The sequence below is a fragment of the Mirounga leonina genome, unplaced genomic scaffold (genome assembly GCF_011800145.1).
Source record: "Mirounga leonina isolate KUSES-001 unplaced genomic scaffold, KU_Mleo_1.0 Mir_224, whole genome shotgun sequence".
Taxonomy (NCBI): Eukaryota; Metazoa; Chordata; class Mammalia; order Carnivora; family Phocidae; genus Mirounga; species Mirounga leonina.
In genome coordinates, this window is record NW_023270615.1 from 21120648 (window position 1) to 21138715 (window position 18068).

At 41.9% G+C, this 18068-nt stretch overlaps 1 protein-coding gene across 3 annotated transcripts in view; it reads left to right on the plus strand.

The window, feature by feature from the left end:
- The window catches only part of IARS1 (isoleucyl-tRNA synthetase 1), a 68110-nt gene that overhangs the window by 11427 nt on the left and 38615 nt on the right, over positions 1 to 18068 (plus strand). For all 3 annotated transcript variants that reach the window (XM_035029275.1, XM_035029273.1, XM_035029274.1), the window contains 5 exons: positions 4417 to 4534; positions 8233 to 8380; positions 11484 to 11571; positions 11803 to 11863; positions 15184 to 15279. In XM_035029275.1, the coding sequence (XP_034885166.1) occupies positions 4417 to 4534; positions 8233 to 8380; positions 11484 to 11571; positions 11803 to 11863; positions 15184 to 15279 (511 nt within the window). The remainder of the gene's footprint in view (positions 1 to 4416; positions 4535 to 8232; positions 8381 to 11483; positions 11572 to 11802; positions 11864 to 15183; positions 15280 to 18068) is intronic.

An 18068-nucleotide genomic window follows, 5' to 3' on the forward strand; every position in this document is an offset into this window, starting at 1 on the left:
TAATTTACATAAAACCATACTTGAATCAGAGGAAAATGGTTTTTAAAGCTTCTCAGTGTTAGAATGTTAGTTATTCCTGAGGAACATGTTGGCACATAAATAAGGCACATAGGTTTAGAGGGAATATAAAAAGATAGTAGGTGATACCTTTAATAATGATAACATTAATAATGGTAGATAATTTAGACTGAGTTGGTGCTTTTGACTATATAAAGTACTTCCATATCAATTTTCCCACATGATTCACAGAGTCCTGTGGATTGGGTTTGGGGTGAAGGCAGGTGACTGACTTGCCTGAGATCACAGTTAATTTTATGATTCTTAGGTTTCAAACTGGGTCTTAACAATATCAAATCTAGGGGCGCCTGGGTGGCTCAGTTGGTTAAGCGTCTGCCTTCAGCTCAGGTCATGGTCCCAGGGTCCTGGGATCGAGCCCCGCATCGGGCTCCCTGCTCGGCGGGAAGCCTGCTTCTCCCTCTCCCACTCCCCCTGCTTGTGTTCCTTCTCTCGCTGTTTCTCTCTCTGTCAAATAAATAAAATCTTTAAAAAAAAAAAATCTAATCTAATATTCCTTCTCTAGTCTTCTGAGAATATCCTTGAATCAAAGTATATAATTTAAGACTGAGTTTAAACTTGGGAAATTTGAGGGGTGCCTGGGTAGCTCAGTCGGTTAAGCATCTGACTTCAGCTCAGGCCATGATCTCAGGATCCTGGGATTGAGCCCCACATCAGGCTCTTTGCTCAGCGGGGAGTCTGCTTGTCCCTCTGCCCTTCCCCCTGCTTGTTCCCCCCAATAGATAAATAAAATCCCTAAAAAAAAAAAAGAAAAACCCTTGAGAAATTTTGATAAGATGGCAGCATAGGAAGATCCTAAAGTCACCTAACTCTCACAGACCTACAATTTCCTGGGAAAGAGACCTGAAAACTAGCTGAACAACTCCTTCATACCAAAAGGCCCACATTGAGGTGGGTAGGGGAGGCAGAGATTGATTGATTGATTTACTTGTGATAGAGCTTCAGCCTGAGGGGCAGGCTTCAGGTTTACCACTCTGTCTATAGGCTAAAAAGGTGCCCTCGGGAATGTGCCCCAGGGGACACCACATTTGTGCTGTCTCTCAGCCTCACTCCAGCTCACTGATACCTCCCAGAAAGAAGTTTATATACTTGTCTGAAGACCCAGTTTTTGCAACTGTTAGCCAGGGGACACGTCCATATTGCCTTGATCTGGAAGTCCGCAAGCTTTACAGTGTGGTCCCACAGAGCTGTATATATTTGTGTACTTTATTTTAGTTTTTTGGATTTTTTTTTTAATGTTTTATTTATTTATTCATGAGAATCAGAGAGAGAGAGAGAGAGGCAGAGGCAGAGGGAGAAGCAGGCTCCCCACTGAGCAGGGAGCCCGATGCGGGGCTCGATCCCAGGACCCTGGGATCGTGACCTGAGCTGAAGGCAGACGCTTAACCATCTGAGCCACTTAGGCGCCCCAGTTTTTTGGATTTTATTTTTTTGTTAGAGAGAAAGAGAGCACAGAGGGAAAGTGAGTGGGAGTAGCAGACTCCCCACTGAGCAGGGAGCCCAACACGGGGCTTGATCCCAGGACCCTGGGATCATGACCTGAGCCGAAGGCAGACACTTAACCAATAGAGCCACCCAGGCGCCCCTATTTGCATACTTTATAAAAGCTGTTGCCTGAGCGTCTGGATTCACATTCAGCCTGAAACTAGGTTCTGACAGAGAGACCTTCCCCTGGTACACTCAGAGGTCTTGGAACACTCTCACCAACTGTGAACTATTGAGAATAAGTCGGGCTGCTTAGACAATCACAAAGGTTTGAGAGACAACCAAGAACGCTAGGGCAAGGTTGAACAATAAAGTTCATCTACATGAACTCTTCTAGACTGAGAGAGAGAGCAGTTTTGCCTGGTTCAAAGAAATAAACCCAGAAAATCAGCAAAATGAGACAGAGGAGTAAGTTCTAAACAAAACAACAAAAAAAAAACCCTCAATGAAATGGAGACAAGTGGGGTGCCACAGTATGAAGGGATCTCAAAAAATTAAAAATAGAAATACCATATGATGCAGTAATTCTACTTCTGGGTATTTATAAAAAAAAAAAGAAAACACTAATTCAAAAAAGATGTATATGCCCTTATGTTCATCACAGTATTATTTACAGTAGCCAAGATATGGTATCAACCTAAGAGTGCACTGATTGATAAACAGATAAAAAAAGATGTGGGGGGTAGGGGGTGTGTCTTGGTGACTCAGTCAGTGGAGCATCCAACTCTGATTTCGATTCAGGTCACAATCTCAGGGTCAATGAGATCGACCCCTGCATCAGGCTCTATGCTCTGGGTGGAATCTCCCTCTGCCCCTCTCCTGCTTACATGGGTGCTCTCTTTCTCCAAAATAAAATAAAATCTTAAAAAAAAAAAAAGGTTGTGGGGAGGGGGGGCCCTGGTGGCTCAGTCAGTTAAGCATCCAGCTTTTGATTTCAGATCAGGTCACCATCTCAGGGGTGTGAGATTGAGCCTCACATCAGGCTCCACACCGGGCATGCAGCCTGTTTAAGATTCACTCTCTCTCCTCCTCCCCCTCTTCTCCCCCTCCCTCCCTCCTTCCCTCCTTCCCTCCTTCCCTCTCCCCCTCTAAAAAAAAAAATGTGTGTGTGTGTAAAATAGAATATTACTCAGCCATAAAAAAGAGTAATTCTTGGGGCGCCTGGGTGGCTCAGTCGTTAGGCGTCTGCCTTTGCCTCAGGTCATGGTCCCAGGCTCCTGGGATCAAGCCCCACATCAGGCTCCCTGCTCTGCGGGAAGCCTGCTTCTCCCTCTCCCACTCCCCCTGCTTGTGTTCCCTCTCGCTGTGTCTCTCTCTGTCAAATAAATAAATTAAATCTTTAAAAAAAAAAGAAAAAGTAATTCTTGCCATTTGACAACATGGGTGGACCTTGAGGGCATTATGCTAAGTGACATAAGTCAGAAAGACATATGATTTCACTTACACGTGGAATCTAAAATCACAAAACTTAGAGAGACAGAGAGTGGAATGGTATTTGCCAGCGGGAAAAGGGATTGGAGGTGGGCAATGGGTAAAGGGGGTCAAGAGGTACAAACTTCCAGTTATAAGTAAATCACGGAGATGTAGTGTATAGCATCGTGACTCTAGTCAATAATATTGTAGCACATATTTAAAGTTGCCCAGATGATAAATCTTAAAAGTTCTCATTATAAGAAAAAAAAAATTTTTGTAACCTTGGTGGTGGATGATAAGTAGACTTACTATGGTGATGATTGTGCAGTGTGTACAAATAGCAAATCTTCATGTTACACACCTGAATCTAGTATAGTGCTGCATGTCAATTATGCCTCAATAAAAAAATTAATAAACTTGGGAAATTTTATATAAAAACACGTTTTAATCTTTGTTTAAAGCCAAGTAATACTGTGAAAAAATATGCACAGTTTTCCATAAAAATATTTTAGCAAATGGGAAAGAGTTTATTTATTGTACCAAGCACATAGGAATTGGAGTATAAAAATTATCCATTAAGACAGTATTAAGGGTTCCCACCAATGCATCCTGACATCCAGCTGGGACAGGTGAGTATTCATCACAGGTGACCCCAGGATAATGTTACCATGGACATTTCAGCATCTTGGTATATTTAGCTTAAAGCAACATGGTTAAGTGTTTAATAAAAGTTTTGGACTAACTGTAGGAGAGATATCCTAATCCCAATTATTTATTCTTTTTATTTATTTTAAAAGATTTTATTTATTTGACAGAGAGAGAGACAGCGAGAGAAGGAACACAAGCGGAGGGAGGGGGAGAGGGAGAAGCAGGCTTCCTGCCGAGCAGGGAGCCCGATGTGGGGCTCAATCCTAGGACCCGGGGACCATGACCTGAGCCGAAGGCAGACGCTTAACAACTGAGCCACCCAGGCGCCCCTATTTATTCTTTTTAAATTGCCTTTGTAAAACTGCCCATTATAGTAAAATTTAAACAATACAACGAGAAAACTATTAAGAAAAGCAAAAACTCTGAAATCCCAACCATAGTTAACATATTGGTAAAAATTTGCTCTTTCAGCATTTCTAAAAAATCTAAGTATACGGATATGTAGTTTTACCCAATTAGTACCTCAATGTACAGTATGGTGTGGATTGCTTTTCTCACTCACCATCAAGTCATGAACATCTTTCCATGGACAGATTATTACCACTTTTAATGTCTACATAATGTCTCCTACGAATCTGTTGTAATTTACCAGCTAGTCCCCGTTGAGAGAAACAACGTTTCCATTTGATTGGCTGATAGAAACTCTACTGTACACAAACTGGCATAAATGTCTGAGTTTGGGGAGACAGAATTTTGGTTGCATCATTGTTGTAAAACTGTGTCTTTACTTGCTAGGTGGGTCTTCAAGCAGCTCTATGATAAAGGCCTTGTGTATAGAGGCGTGAAAGTCATGCCTTTCTCCACTGCATGCAACACTCCACTTTCCAACTTCGAATCTCACCAGAACTACAAGGTGCGTGCGATGTCATCGAGCATTAACTTGTGCACATGGAAGTTGAAGGGTTGTGATCACAGTAACCAGTCCTGGTGTGGACTGTTAGCCTGGGGAGTCCGTCAGATTGACCATTTCTTACGGAGTGCTGGCAATATTTGCCAGTCACTGAACTGAGGCTCTATAGAGAATAAAAGTAAGGGATTCCCCCCCCCATGAGATTTGTAAATGGTGTGTCCTCACGTGATAGCTTCTGCTTGTTTTGACCACATCTTTGTGCCTCTCTCGGGTTAATAAGTCACTGCTTTTGGAAGAGGATGAGATGTCTCATCTGGGACCTTGTGATATTATTCATTTGTTACAAGTATTTGGAAGCAAATCTGATTTGTCCTTCGTTGACAGTATTATGATCTTTTTTCTGATGAATGGAATAACTGCTGTCGTTGCTCTGGTAGGAGAGTTAAGACGGGTCTGATGTTCACCAAAGTGCACTCACTGCTTTACCTTATCTAGAAAGATGGTAGAGGCAGTGAATCTGAAATGTGGAACATTGTTCTCATGTGTGTGTATTCAGGAGATGTTTTCACTTCAGAGACTTCATCTAGTCCTCATTGGTTTTAAAGGACCTAATTTGTTTGAAAATTGTGTTCTATATATACATTATACATTTTTAAAACACAAGAAATCTTTTTTTTTTTTTAACATTACCATAATACCATTATCACACCTAAAAAAGTCCTTGGTCATCAGTAATAGAAATATCCTAATGGTCTAATTCCTGGATATCATCAGTGTTCACATTTCTATTTGTCAAATACCAGGCCTTTTTCCCTCTGTTCTTTGTTGTTTTAATCAGGATGTAATCCTGATTAAAAGAGTTGGCAGCAGTTGTCTTGCAGGTCTGTTTTCATCTGTGGTCTCCATTTTGCTGTCTATTTCCCTTTTTTTTCTTGCAAATCATTGTTTAGGAAACAGGTTTTATCTTATAGAGTTTCCTACAATGAATTTTGCTGGTTATGGTCCTCCGTATTTTGTAGAAATTGGAACTTCTCGTGTTTGTCGATGTCCTTCCTTTGGCATGTGTGTCATGAAGAGAGGTCACTGTTTAAAATGGCATTCATTTGTATCTGGCTATTCTCAGCGTGATGTTTGTGACAGTCATCTGTGTTTTGTGGAGGTAGGGATCTTTTGTTCTAGTTTCTGTGCAAGTGAATAGTCCACAATTTATGTATTTACAGCACCTTTCGCTCTATTCTTGCCTTACAGCCTGATAGGTCACGGCTGTGCTGAATTCGATGTTTCTTTCCATACACATTTTTATACTTTTATTATCTGCCTACGTATTCACAAACAGTATATAGCATTCTTATGCTTGTCTTTAATCTCGCCCATTGTACTTACTCTGTACCTTGCCTTTCAGAGGAATCATTAAGTTTTAAAGATTCTTCATCTTGAAACATGTAGCTTTGAGTTAATTTTTATCTGCTGTATCGTGTTTCATATAACAGATTGCAACGTATTCATTCTTTTGATAGACACTTTGAGTTGTTTTAAAGGGTATAGGCCTTTTTCTTAATGGTAGCAAACAGTGTTGGTAAGAAATTTTTGTTTTTTTTTAAAGATTTTATTTATTTATTTGACAGAGAGACACAGCGAGAGAGGGAACACAAGCAGGGGGAGTTGGGAGAGGGAGAAGCAGGCTTCCCGCAGAGCAGGGAGCCCGATGCAGGGCTCGATCCCAGGACCCTGGGATCATGACCTGAGCTGAAGGCAGACACTTAACGACTGAGCCACCCAGGCACCCCAGCTAAGAACATTTTTTAACCTAAATCCTGTGTACTTATGCTGGAGTTTTCTTTGGCTTCTAGATTTCTACATGTTAGATCCCCAGACTAGCTTGTGAGCTCCTAGAGCTTTCAGAGGGTATCCTCTTCTGTAAGTACACAGTGCATTCTCTTGGGATGAGCAGGCTGTGCAGAAGTAAACTGAGTTACAGGAGCGAGTACTACCAGCTGTCCAAAAGGTAAACCAATTGTGGTCTATAAAAATATTTATCTTTTTTATGTTGTCTAAATTTTCAGACACTGTACTATATATAAATGAATTGCGCCCTACGTTCTTTCTGTGTCTGGCCTCTCTTGCTCAAGATTATATTTGTGAAAAGTCATCCCTGTTGTGTGCAGTTATAGATCATTTTAATTACTGTCTGGCACTTAATTTTCCCACTGTACCATCGATGGGCATTTAGGTGATTTCCAGTTTGGGGCTCTGATCCGTAGTGCTACTGTGAATGTTCTGGAAGTGGGAAGCATACATACACATTTCTGCTATGGGTTACATACCCGGGAGTGGAATTATGGAGTCATAGGATGTACTTAACATTTAGCTCTAGCACTGGGGTCGGCAAACTGTGAAGTGCCAGATAGTCAGTGTTTCAGGCCTTGTGGGCTAGACGGTCTCTGTTGCAAGGACTCAACTCTTTCAAAACCATTCTTCGCTCTTGGGGTGTAAGAACATGAGTGACGGCCAGAGTTGGCCCGTGTGTCATGGTTTGCTGCCTCCTGCTCTGCGAGGTAGATGTCCTGATCTGTACTCCCACCAGCCAGTTCTCATGACTCTGCTTTCTTGTCCGCACTTAGCATTTTCTGCCTTTTCTCTCTGGCCATTCTGCAGTTACGTTGGTTGCAACTAAGGTTTGTTTTTGTTTCTAACTTTTGACATAATTTTAGACTTACTGAAAAGTTCATAGAATTCTTGTTTACCTTTCAGTGATGGTCACCCTCTTTCACCACGTCTGCATTGTTCACTCTCCCTCTAGGGCATGGCGGTAGCACAAGACCCTTTGAGAGTAGGTTGCGGACATGATGTCCCTTTTCCTCTAAAGGCTTAAGTACGTATTTTTTAAAATCCATACTCTTCTCTTAAGTAATTGAAGTTAGGGAAACAACCATCTAATCTGTTGTTTGATTCCACTAATGGTCCCAGTAATGTCGTTTTCAGCAAAGAGAGTCGTAGGTTCTGTGTTTTGTTCAGGTGCGCCATCTCCAGCCTTCTTGGAGCAGCGCCCCAGTGTCTGTGATCCCTGACACTGGCATTTGAGGTGCACAGGCCTGCACCCCAGGGGCATCTGACGGTTCCCGTGTGGATGAGGTGACGTTTGTAGAGCCCCTTCTTCTCAGGGAACTTTATTCAGGATGCAGTGAGTTGGCTTCGGTCAGGGGATGAGCTTTTCTACTTTGGAGCTATTTTTTAAAAATATTTAATCCTTGATATTTTCATGTTGCCATAGAGTTGGAACCAATTTTTTATTTAATGAACTGAATTAATATTGGCATATTGCAGTTTTAAGTACACGGTGTTTTAAAATGACTCATTTTTATATTTTGTAATAAAGAATAATTCTGCCTTCCAAAACAATTGTTTTGTTGAACTAACTTTTGATGGATTTATTATAAAAGTAGCTCATTATAATAGTGAAACTTCTAATATATATTCCTCTTGATACACTTAAAATGTTTTACTTGTGACTACTAAGGTAATTGTTAAAACATTTTTCAAGAATATAAAGAAATTGGAATCTCTTGCTTTATATCTTCTTTTTATAAATATGGCAACTGGTTTTTATTCTGGAAATCTGTTCTTTAGGATCAGTTTCCTTTTCTGCATGTATTATTTATTATGGATTTTGTAAAAAGGTATTTTATCTCATTTTATCTCAGGATGTTCAAGACCCTTCAGTGTTTGTAACTTTCCCTTTGGAGGAAGATGAAAATGTGTCTTTGGTGGCTTGGACAACCACTCCCTGGACATTACCTAGTAACCTTGCCCTGTGTGTTAATCCAGACATGCAGTACGTGAAGATTAAAGGTAAGTATGGGCCTGGTTATTTATGACTGATACTGAGAAGATCACTTTAACTTATTTTGGGATAGAATGAAAGCTTATATTTCTTTTGGAGTAAAAATAGAAGTTTTTGAAAAAGTGTTAGACTTAAACAGAAAAATAATCTCTGAAAGAGGTGGGTTTTTTTCATTTTTGATTGAAAAAGTAATGCACATAAAAATTAAAATAGTAGAGAGCTATAAAAAAAGATCCCTTGTAATTTTCAGATTGTAATACACTTATACACATCATACCCGTTACAGATGAGGAGCTGGAGGTTCAGAGAGGTGGCCTCTCATTGTTGCCAGGAACCTCTGATGTGTTTTTTCAATGCCACCAACCAGTGAACGTCCTTCAGACACTAGCTACCTGGAGATTACGTCAGACTGCACAGGTTAGGGCTCAGTCCTACACGTCCTCCCCCACAGCCTCACTGCAGATGGCAGTTGCAAGTCCTGTGCTTCCGACAGACCTGTGACCTCCTCCTGGGGTTGGATTAACTTGCTAGAGTGGCTCATAACTCGGAAACGTTGTACGGTTTATTGTGAAAGGATAGAAAGGATACACAGGAACAGTCAGATGAAGTACATGGGGTGAGGCCTGGAAGGGTCCTGAGCACAAGAGTTTCTGTCCCCCCGGAGCTGGTGTGTGTTGCCCCCACAGCGTGTGGATGCATTCAATAACCTGGAAGCACTCCATACCCCATCCTTGTGGGGTTTTATGGAGGCTTCACTGCTTAGGCAGGATTCATTAAATCATTGGCTGTTGGTGATTGAACTCCATCCTTAGGTGACCTGGGGGCTTTCGGAAAGTTCCCCTCATCAGCATAACAAAGGACCCCTTTATGGCTGTTACCACTTAGGAAATGACAAGGGTTTTAGATCTCTGCTGGGAATGGCTACTGCGACTGAAATGCGTATTTATTATAAGTCATTGTATCACAGAGTTGGTACCAGAACTTGAGAACTTTGTGCCTTTCAGATATTAACTGGTAGAGAGTTAGCCAAAGTCCTGATGAAGCTCTTTCTGTAGAGATTTATATGAAAAAAGAAGACTGTTACCTTCAGGTTTGGATAGTTTATGGAGGGAGGGGAAGCCAGGGAAAAAAAAGAAAACCATAGCCAGAAAAAACAACCGTACAAGATAGATGACTTGATTCACAGCAGCTTGTGAGGCAGGCGAAGGATTCGAAGAAGGAACGGGGGAGGCGGGGGCGTGGGGCAGAAAACAGGTGTTTTTATTACTACTTAGCAGTGCCTTGGGAGCAGATAGGACCAGCAGCTGGTTTCTTGTGCTCCTGGCCGTGGGCACAGAGCCTCTCCAGGCAGGCGCAGGCCCACAGAGAGAGTTCCCCATGTCTCCCTGGGGACATGGCCATTCTCTAGTGAGCCTGATAGCCTGAGGGGCCATCAGGCAGATGGGCTTCAGTCCTGTCCCTCCTCTGCCTGCATACGACTCCCACCGAGTGTCCTGAGTTTTACCCAGAAAATGTAGACTCCGCTAACAGTGAAGGTCTGGTGCAGCCAGCACTGGGGGGTGTCGGTGTTGTTTCTAGTAGCTTTTCAGTGAATTGCAAAGGCCTTCTCAATGATCCGTAGAGTCTCATGTTTCTTTTTTTTCCCATAGTTTCTTATCACAAATTGGAGTAGTTGCTTTTTTATTTTTATTTTATTTTTTTTAAAGATTTTATTTATTTATTTGACAGAGACACAGCGAGAGAAGGAACACAGCAGGGGGAGTGGAGGAGGGAGAAGCAGGCTTCCCTCTGATCAGGGAGCCCGACGTGGGGCCCGATCCCAGGACCCTGGGATCATGACCCGAGCCGAAGGCAGACGCTTAACGACTGAGCCACCCAGGTGCTCCTGATTCTCATGTTTCTTACAGTGAACTGAATATACGTCATAGACTCTAGTAAATCCTTGGGTGTATCAGGGGCACCTGGCTGGCTCAGTTGGAAGAGCGTGCAACTGTTGATCTCAGGGTCATGAGTTCGAGCCCCATGTTGGGTGTAGACATTACTTAAATAAAAAACTTGAAAAAATCGTTGGGTATATCCTACTTTACAGGTGGGAGTTTAAATTAGTCTGTTTTTATAAGGCGATTTGTCATTTGCTGTTAAATTGTAAATGTTTATACATTTAATCTAGCTTTTCTATTTCTAGGATAGTATCCTCCAGAAACACTCTAATAAGGGTACAAAGATACGTGCAACGGGGACGCCTGGGTGGTTCAGACAGTTAAGCGTCTGCCTTTGGCTCAGGTCATGATCCCAGGGTTCTGGGATCGGGCCCTGCAGCGAGTCCTGCATTAGGCTCCCTGCTCAGCGGGGAGCCTGCTTCTCCCTCTCCCCACCTCCATGCTCCTACTCTTCTCAAGTGCGCGCGCGCTCGCTCTCTCTGCGCGCACGCTCTCTCTCAAATAAATAAATAAAAAACAACAGCAAAAAAATGCAACAATATACATTACCCCCCCCCGTTCACAGTAGTAACAATCTGAAAACAACATGAATGTCTAGAATTGATAGGTTAAAAATAACTTGCACTTCTTAGAATGGAGTACCGTGTAGCTATTTAGAAGAATGAGAAAGGACAGTTTGTGCTAATATATGGAAAGATGTTCATATATAGTATGTGAAGACAAACTGAAAACTGTATTGAGTTATATCCCATAATTACCTTTTTAAAAAAAGCCATTCCCATAAGATGTGTGTTAGGATACAGGTAGAAAAATACCTGGAGGGCAACACTCAAATGATAGTGTCTTGTGGGGAGGTGAGATGAATGGGGACTTTTACTCAGGGAGTTTCTTGGTTTGTTAATGTTACGATTTTTAAGCATTCACATGTATTACCACTGGTCGGAGAAAATAAGATTAATTTATGTAAAAGGGAGAGTTCAGTTAAGTGCATGTGCTGTTTTTGTCTTCTTTGGGTCTGGAAAGCAGCGTGCCCTGGTGCATATCTCCATGATTTCTGAGCACACGGGGTATGGTGATATGGGACCCCACGGAGGAGGATGTGCTGGCACGTGTCTAGACTCTGCCGAAGTCTGAATGTCACTGAAGTCCACTTTTCCCCTTGCTCTCGTAGATGTTGTCAGAGGAAAACTACTCATTTTAATGGAAGCCAGATTACCAGCCCTCTATAAGTTGGAGAGTGACTATGAGATCCTTGAAAGGTGAATATACAGATTTATTGCTTTGTGCCTATGTGTGAGAGGTGAGACACTTTATTGCCCAAAAGCTCTATTATTCGAGTTCAGTTAATACGACTGAGTATATTCAGGTCACACATTCCAGCATTAACGACTAAGAAACAAGTAAACCAGGAGGGAGTTGTGACTTGATGTGTCTGCAGTTTCATTTCTTTTGAGGATTTTAGTCTAATTATGAGTTTCTCCTTTTTCTAGATTTCCTGGTACCTATCTCAAAGGCAAGAAGTACAGGCCCCTGTTTGACTATTTTGTGCAGGTGAGCTTATGGACCTGTACTACATGGGTGCTCCGTACCTGCGTAGGAGTCACTGGGGTGCTGTCCCATGGCTTGTGTGGGTTTCCTGTGGCTTGTGTGGATGTCCAGTCCAAAGTCTGTCTTAGTAGTAACAAAGTTGAATTGTGTTTGTATTGCTTTCTTGTTTTATTTTATTTTATTTTTTAAAAGATTTTATTTATTTATTTGACAGAGACACAGCAAGAGAGGGAACACAAGCAGGGGGAATGGGAGAGGGAGAAGCAGGCTTCTCGCTGAGCAGGGAGCCTGATGCGGGGCTCGATCCCAGGACCCTGAGATATGACTGAGCCACCCAGGCGCCCCAATAGTTTTATTTTTTTTAAAGATTTTATTTATTTGACAGAGACAGACACAGCGAGAGAGGGAACACAAGCAGGGGGAGCGCGAGAGGGAGAAGCAGGCTTCCCGCAGAGCAGGGAGCCCGATGCGGGGCTCGATCCCAGGACCCTGAGATTATGACTGAGCCGAAGGCAGTCGCTTAACCAACTGAGCCACCCAGGCGCCCCAATACTTTTATTTTTTTTAAAGATTTGTTTATTTATTTGACAGAGAGAGACACAGCGAGAGAGGGAACACAAGCAGGGGGAGTGGGAGAGGGAGAAGCAGTCTTCCCGCGGTGCAGGGAGCCTGATGCGGGGCTCGATCCCAGGACCCTGGGACCATGACCTGAGCCACCCAGGCGCCCCTGCTTTCTTGTTTTAATAATTAAAATCCTATGGGAATGTTTTTAATACTTTTCTCAAATTATAAAAGGAAGCACATAAGTTTATTTTTATTGTTTATAGTCTACATATCCAGGAAATTTATTGGGTTTTTTTTTGTTTTGTTTTTTTAACAAGTTTAAGATAGTGCTCAGAATAAAACCTGTGTGTAACAAACAGAGTTCGTTTCAAGGAAACTGATGAGGCACCAAGGCAAAGCTCATACATGTGGTAACTTAGTTTTCTTAAGTGTCACAGAGCTGTTTTGTGCAGTTTTCATTTTCTGACAACAGAGAATCCATAGTTGCAAGCCCCATCACCATCACCAAAAGAATAGAGTCAGCAGGAATTTCCCATTGATACCTGTCTATTCAGGGATAGAGTTTGGTTAATGCAGGTGGACCTCTGCCATTTGGGCTCTATCCACAATATCGCTCATATCTGTCTCTTCATTTTTGTGCACCTTGAGTGTTTTCCCATGTTTCTCATCTTCCAATTACAGTTGACCCTCGAACAAAAATGGGGTCAGTGGCACCAGCCCTGGCACAGTGACTCTTGACTCCCCCATACATAGCTGCTAATAGCCTACTGTTGAGCAGAAGAAGCCTTAACCAATAACACAGTCGGCTAACACAGAGTTTGTATTTTATGTGTGTTATATGCCATATTCTTAAAAATAAGCTAGAGAAAAAAAAATATTAAGAAAATCATTGGGAAGAGAAAATACGTAGTATTTTTAGTAGTATATGTATACGAATTGAAAAAAGCTCCTTGGTGTTTTAAACAGTTCTGAACACTTTGTTTTCTCAACCATTAAGTATATATAAAAAGTTTTTCTCCACCAAAAGACACAAAGTCCTAACGCATCTTTTTAAAAGAACATTTCTGTTGTTTATACTGTCCTGAAATAGAGAAAGCCAACTTTCCATATTATGAGATTAGCAGAACCACGATACATAAACCTAAAAGTTAGCATTTGTGCACAAATACTAATTAACTTATAAATATATAATTATAATTATTAAGGAGATATGTAGCACTTCAAAGAACAGTTGCCGAGTTGAACATGGCATATACTAAAACTGCAGCATGATATGGGAGAAGTAGGAATTTTTAAGAATCGTACTCGGTGATCTATAATGCAGTTCACTGTTTTAATAGGCTAAAGGAGAAAAGCCTTTAATAAAACTCAGCTTCCCTGTGTTTAAGTCTCTTAGAAAACAAGGAATAAAGAAAACTTCTTCACTAAACGGGCGCCTGGGTGGCTCAGTTGGTTAAGCAACTGCCTTCAGCTCAGGTCATGATCCCAGGGTCCTGGGATCGAGTCCCACATCGGGCTCCCGGCTCAGCAGGAAGCCTGCTTCTCCCTCTCTCACTCCCCCTGCTTGTGTTCCTGCTCTCGCTGTCTCTGTCTCTGTCAAATAAATAAATAAAATCTTTAAAAAAAAAAAAAAAAAAAAAAAACTTCTTCACTAAAAAAAACCCCAAAAAATCCACATATTGGTGGGCCAGGCGGGAACAGATGACCAGCAGGAAGGCAATGTCCTGCATCCTGGTGGCTTTGGCTCAGCAGCTCTGGCAGCTCCCCAGCCGGCCTGCAGGTGGCAGCAGCAGCCTAGGGGCACAGGACAGCTCCCCAATGGCCATTGGCAGCTGTGGCCACAGGTGGGCTGGGATGCCCTTAAGGGGAGAGTCTGCGCCTGGCCAAGGGGGGCTTCAGGCCATGGCTGCCCTTCAGGTAAAGGCCTTCTTCCTCCTTCCTGTTGCTGCTGATGGATTTCCCTCTGCTCCCTGTGAGCTGTAGCCACTTGCCAGGACACTGCACTTGAGTGTTCTCCACTTGGCCGACCTGCTTCCTGACCGTCCTCTAATATTGCTTTAAACGTCTCCTTGGGGCGCCTGGGTGGCTCAGTTGGTTGAGCGACTGCCTTCGGCTCAGGTCATGATCCTGGAGTCCCGGTATCGAGTCCCACATCGGGCTCCCTGCTCAGCAGGGGGTCTGCTTCTCCCTCTGACCCTCTTCCCTTTCGTGCTCTCTGTCTCTCATTCTCTCTCTCTCAAATAAATAAATAAAATCTTTAAAAAAAAAAAAAAAGTCTCCTTTGCTTTTCTTCCCTCCCTGCCTTTGTTTTCATTAGGCTTTCCTCCTGTTTACAATATCCCTCATCTTTCTTTAATGTCAGATGTGCTCAGGTACAATCTGCTCTTCAAGGCTGAACGCATATATCATCTGAAAAAGCTTTTTTGAAATGCCTCTGGTTTCTCCTGAAAAATGTCATTGCTACATTCTTCTCTCATGTATCTTAATATATTTTACTTTGGATGTGTTTTGTCTTAAAATTCTCACTAGGGGCGCCTGAGTGGCTCAGTCGGTTAGAGGGTGTGAGTCTTAATCTTGGAGTTGGGAATTCGAGCCCCACGTTGGGTGCAGAGATTACTTAAATACATAAATTTTTTTTGAAAAGGGACTAGCTTTATTTAAAACCCAGTGTTTTCCGGTTCTTATGGGACACTGTTAGGAGACTGACAGGAGGTGAGGCGGTCTTTCACTTACTGTGCCTGCTGGCCTTGCTGTTCCAGCTCAAGGAGGATGGTGCTTTCACAGTGCTCGCCGATGGCTACGTGCAGGAGGACGAGGGCACGGGAGTGGTGCACCAGGCTCCGTACTTCGGTGCTGTGAGTACTGGAAGTCCCACAGGGTGTCTATGGGAAGGGCGTGTCGCGGCCACTGAGTCGTGCATGCATGTCGAGCACCTCATTCTTGGGCACACCATGCGGTCCAACTCTTCAGGCTCGCTGCCCCCAAACATGGTTTATCAAACTTATGTCTGTAATTCGTTCTCACCCTGAGCTAATCTCTGAAAAGAGTGAGCTAAATGCTGGGTGCTCCCGGGCATTTTGTCTTTCTGAAAGGCACCCTGTGTTTGCATTCATTCATAATTTACTCTCCATGCACTCTCCTCTTTCCGGTATGCAGTTATGTGAGTTCTGGAAAGGGCGTCCACTCACGCAGTCACCATGACCGTCACTGTGGAGAGGTGCTGCACCTCCCTGGTGCTCTTGAGCAAACACTGTGCTGAGAGAGCAGAACTTGACCTCCTCAAAGCTGTATGGTGTGGCCAATTTTAAATTTTGCCCAGAGTAATTTTTCTAAAAATGCAATCCTGTTGATGTTATTTGTGTATGAATGAAGTGTGCACTGGGGATCTACAAATTCCTCTGGGCTTGACCGTTCTGCAGTGGGAGTGAAGCTAGTCTGACTGCGTTCATTTTACTTTCACACTTAACCTCTGCAGAGATTTTTATTATGGAAATCTTCAAATATACACAGAAGTAAAGAGGTATTAGAATAAATCCTGATGATCATGTCATCCCACTGCAAACATTTGGGAAGTCTGTTTCTTCTTTCCTCTACCTTGTCCTCTTCCTCCCACACCTTCTCCACTTTGGCCTGAGGGTTTTGAAACAAATCCTCAACATCCTATGCTTCATCTGCAGATACTTCTGTACACAACTGTGACTGAAACAGCCTTTTATTTTTAATATTGCCAGCATGCCACTGTTGTATTCAATAAAGTTAATGCTTCCTTAGTATCACCGAATACCTGGTCAGTATTCAGTATGATGGAAGCATTCTTGATAATACTGTTTACTGGGTTTTAAGAACTAGTCAGATTTTAGTTATTCATAATTTTAGGGTCAGCTGGTATGATTGCTGCACTGATAATAAATAATAAAAAGAAAACTTCTTGGTTTTGAATTGTGGTTTACATTTTCCTATTAAAATGTATTATTTGTTGTATACTGGGTATGTGTGGGTTTTTTGTTTGTTTTTTAGGTTCCATATATGAATGAAATCATACGTTATTTGTCTTTCTCTGTCTGATTTATTTCACTTAGCATAATACTCTCTAGTTCCATCCATCTTGTCAGGAATGGCAAGATCTCATTCTTTAATGGCTGAGTAATTATATATATATACCACATCTTCTTTATCCTCTCATCTATTGGACACGTGGGTGGCTTCCATATCGTGGCTATTGTAAATAATGCTGCAGTAAACACAGGGGTGCATGTATATTTTTGAATTAGTGTTTTCATTTTCTTTGGGTAAATAGGACTGGATTTACTGGACCATATGATATTTCTATTTTTAATTTTTTGAGGAATCTCCATACTGTTTTCCAGAGAGGTTGCACCAATTTACATTCCCACCAACAGTGCACAACGGTTCCTTTTTCTCCACATCCTCGCCAACACTTACTATTTCTTGTATTTTTGATTCTAGCCACCCTGACAGGTGTGAGGTAATACCTCATTGTGGTTTAGATTTGTGTTTCCCTGATGAGTGATGTTGAACGTATTTTCACATGTCTGTTAGCATCTCAGTGTCTTCTTTGGGAAAAATGTCTCTTTAGGTCCTCTGCCCATTTTTTAATAGGATTGTTTGCTTTTTTGGGTGTTGAGTTGCATAAGTTCTTTATGTATTTTGGATATTTACCCTTTATCAGATATGTCATTTGTAAATATCTCCTTCCATTCAGTAGATTGCCTTTTATTTTGTTGATGATTTCCTTCGCTGTGCAGAGGCTTTTTATTTTGGTGTAGGCCCATAGTTTATTTTTGATTTTGAATGCCTTGCCTGGGGAGACATAACCATACATATGTTTTGCTGTGGCTGCTGTTCAAGAGATTACTGTCTATGTTTTCTTGTAGGAGTTTTATGGTTTCAGGTCTCACATTTAGGTCTTTCATCAATTTTGCCTTTATTTTTGTTGTGGTATAAGATAGTGGTCCGGTTTCATTCTTTTGCATGTAGCTGTCCAGTTTCACCAACATCGTTTATTAAAGAGACTGTCTTTTCCCCACTGTATATTCTTTCCTGCTTTGTAGTAGATTAATTGACCATATAAGCGTGGGTTTATTTCTGGGCTCTCTATTCTGTTCCATTGGTCTGTGGGTCTTTTTGTGCCAGTATCATGCTGTCTTGATTACTACAACTTTGTAGGGTACCTTGAAATCTAGGATTGTGATACCTCCAGCTTCGTTCTTTCTCAAGATTGCTTTGGGCGTTTGGAATTTTTTGCGGTTCAAGCAAATTTTAGTATTACTTGTTCTAGTTCTATGAAAAGTGCTGTAGACTTTTGATAGGGATTGCATTGACTCTGTAGATTGTTTTGGGTACTATGAACATTTTTACAATTTCGTTCTTTCAGTCTATGAGCATGGGATGTCTTTCCATTTCTTTGTCATCTTCAATTTCTTTTATCAGTATTTTATAGTTTTCATAGTACAGGTCTTTCACCTCCTTGGTTATGTTTATTCTCAGGTATTTTGTTAATTTTGGTGCAGTTGTAAATGGGATTGTTTTCTTAGTTTCTCTTTCTACTACTCCATTATTAGTGTATAGAAACACATCAGATTTCTGTATATAAATTTTGCATCCTGCAACTTTACTGATTTCA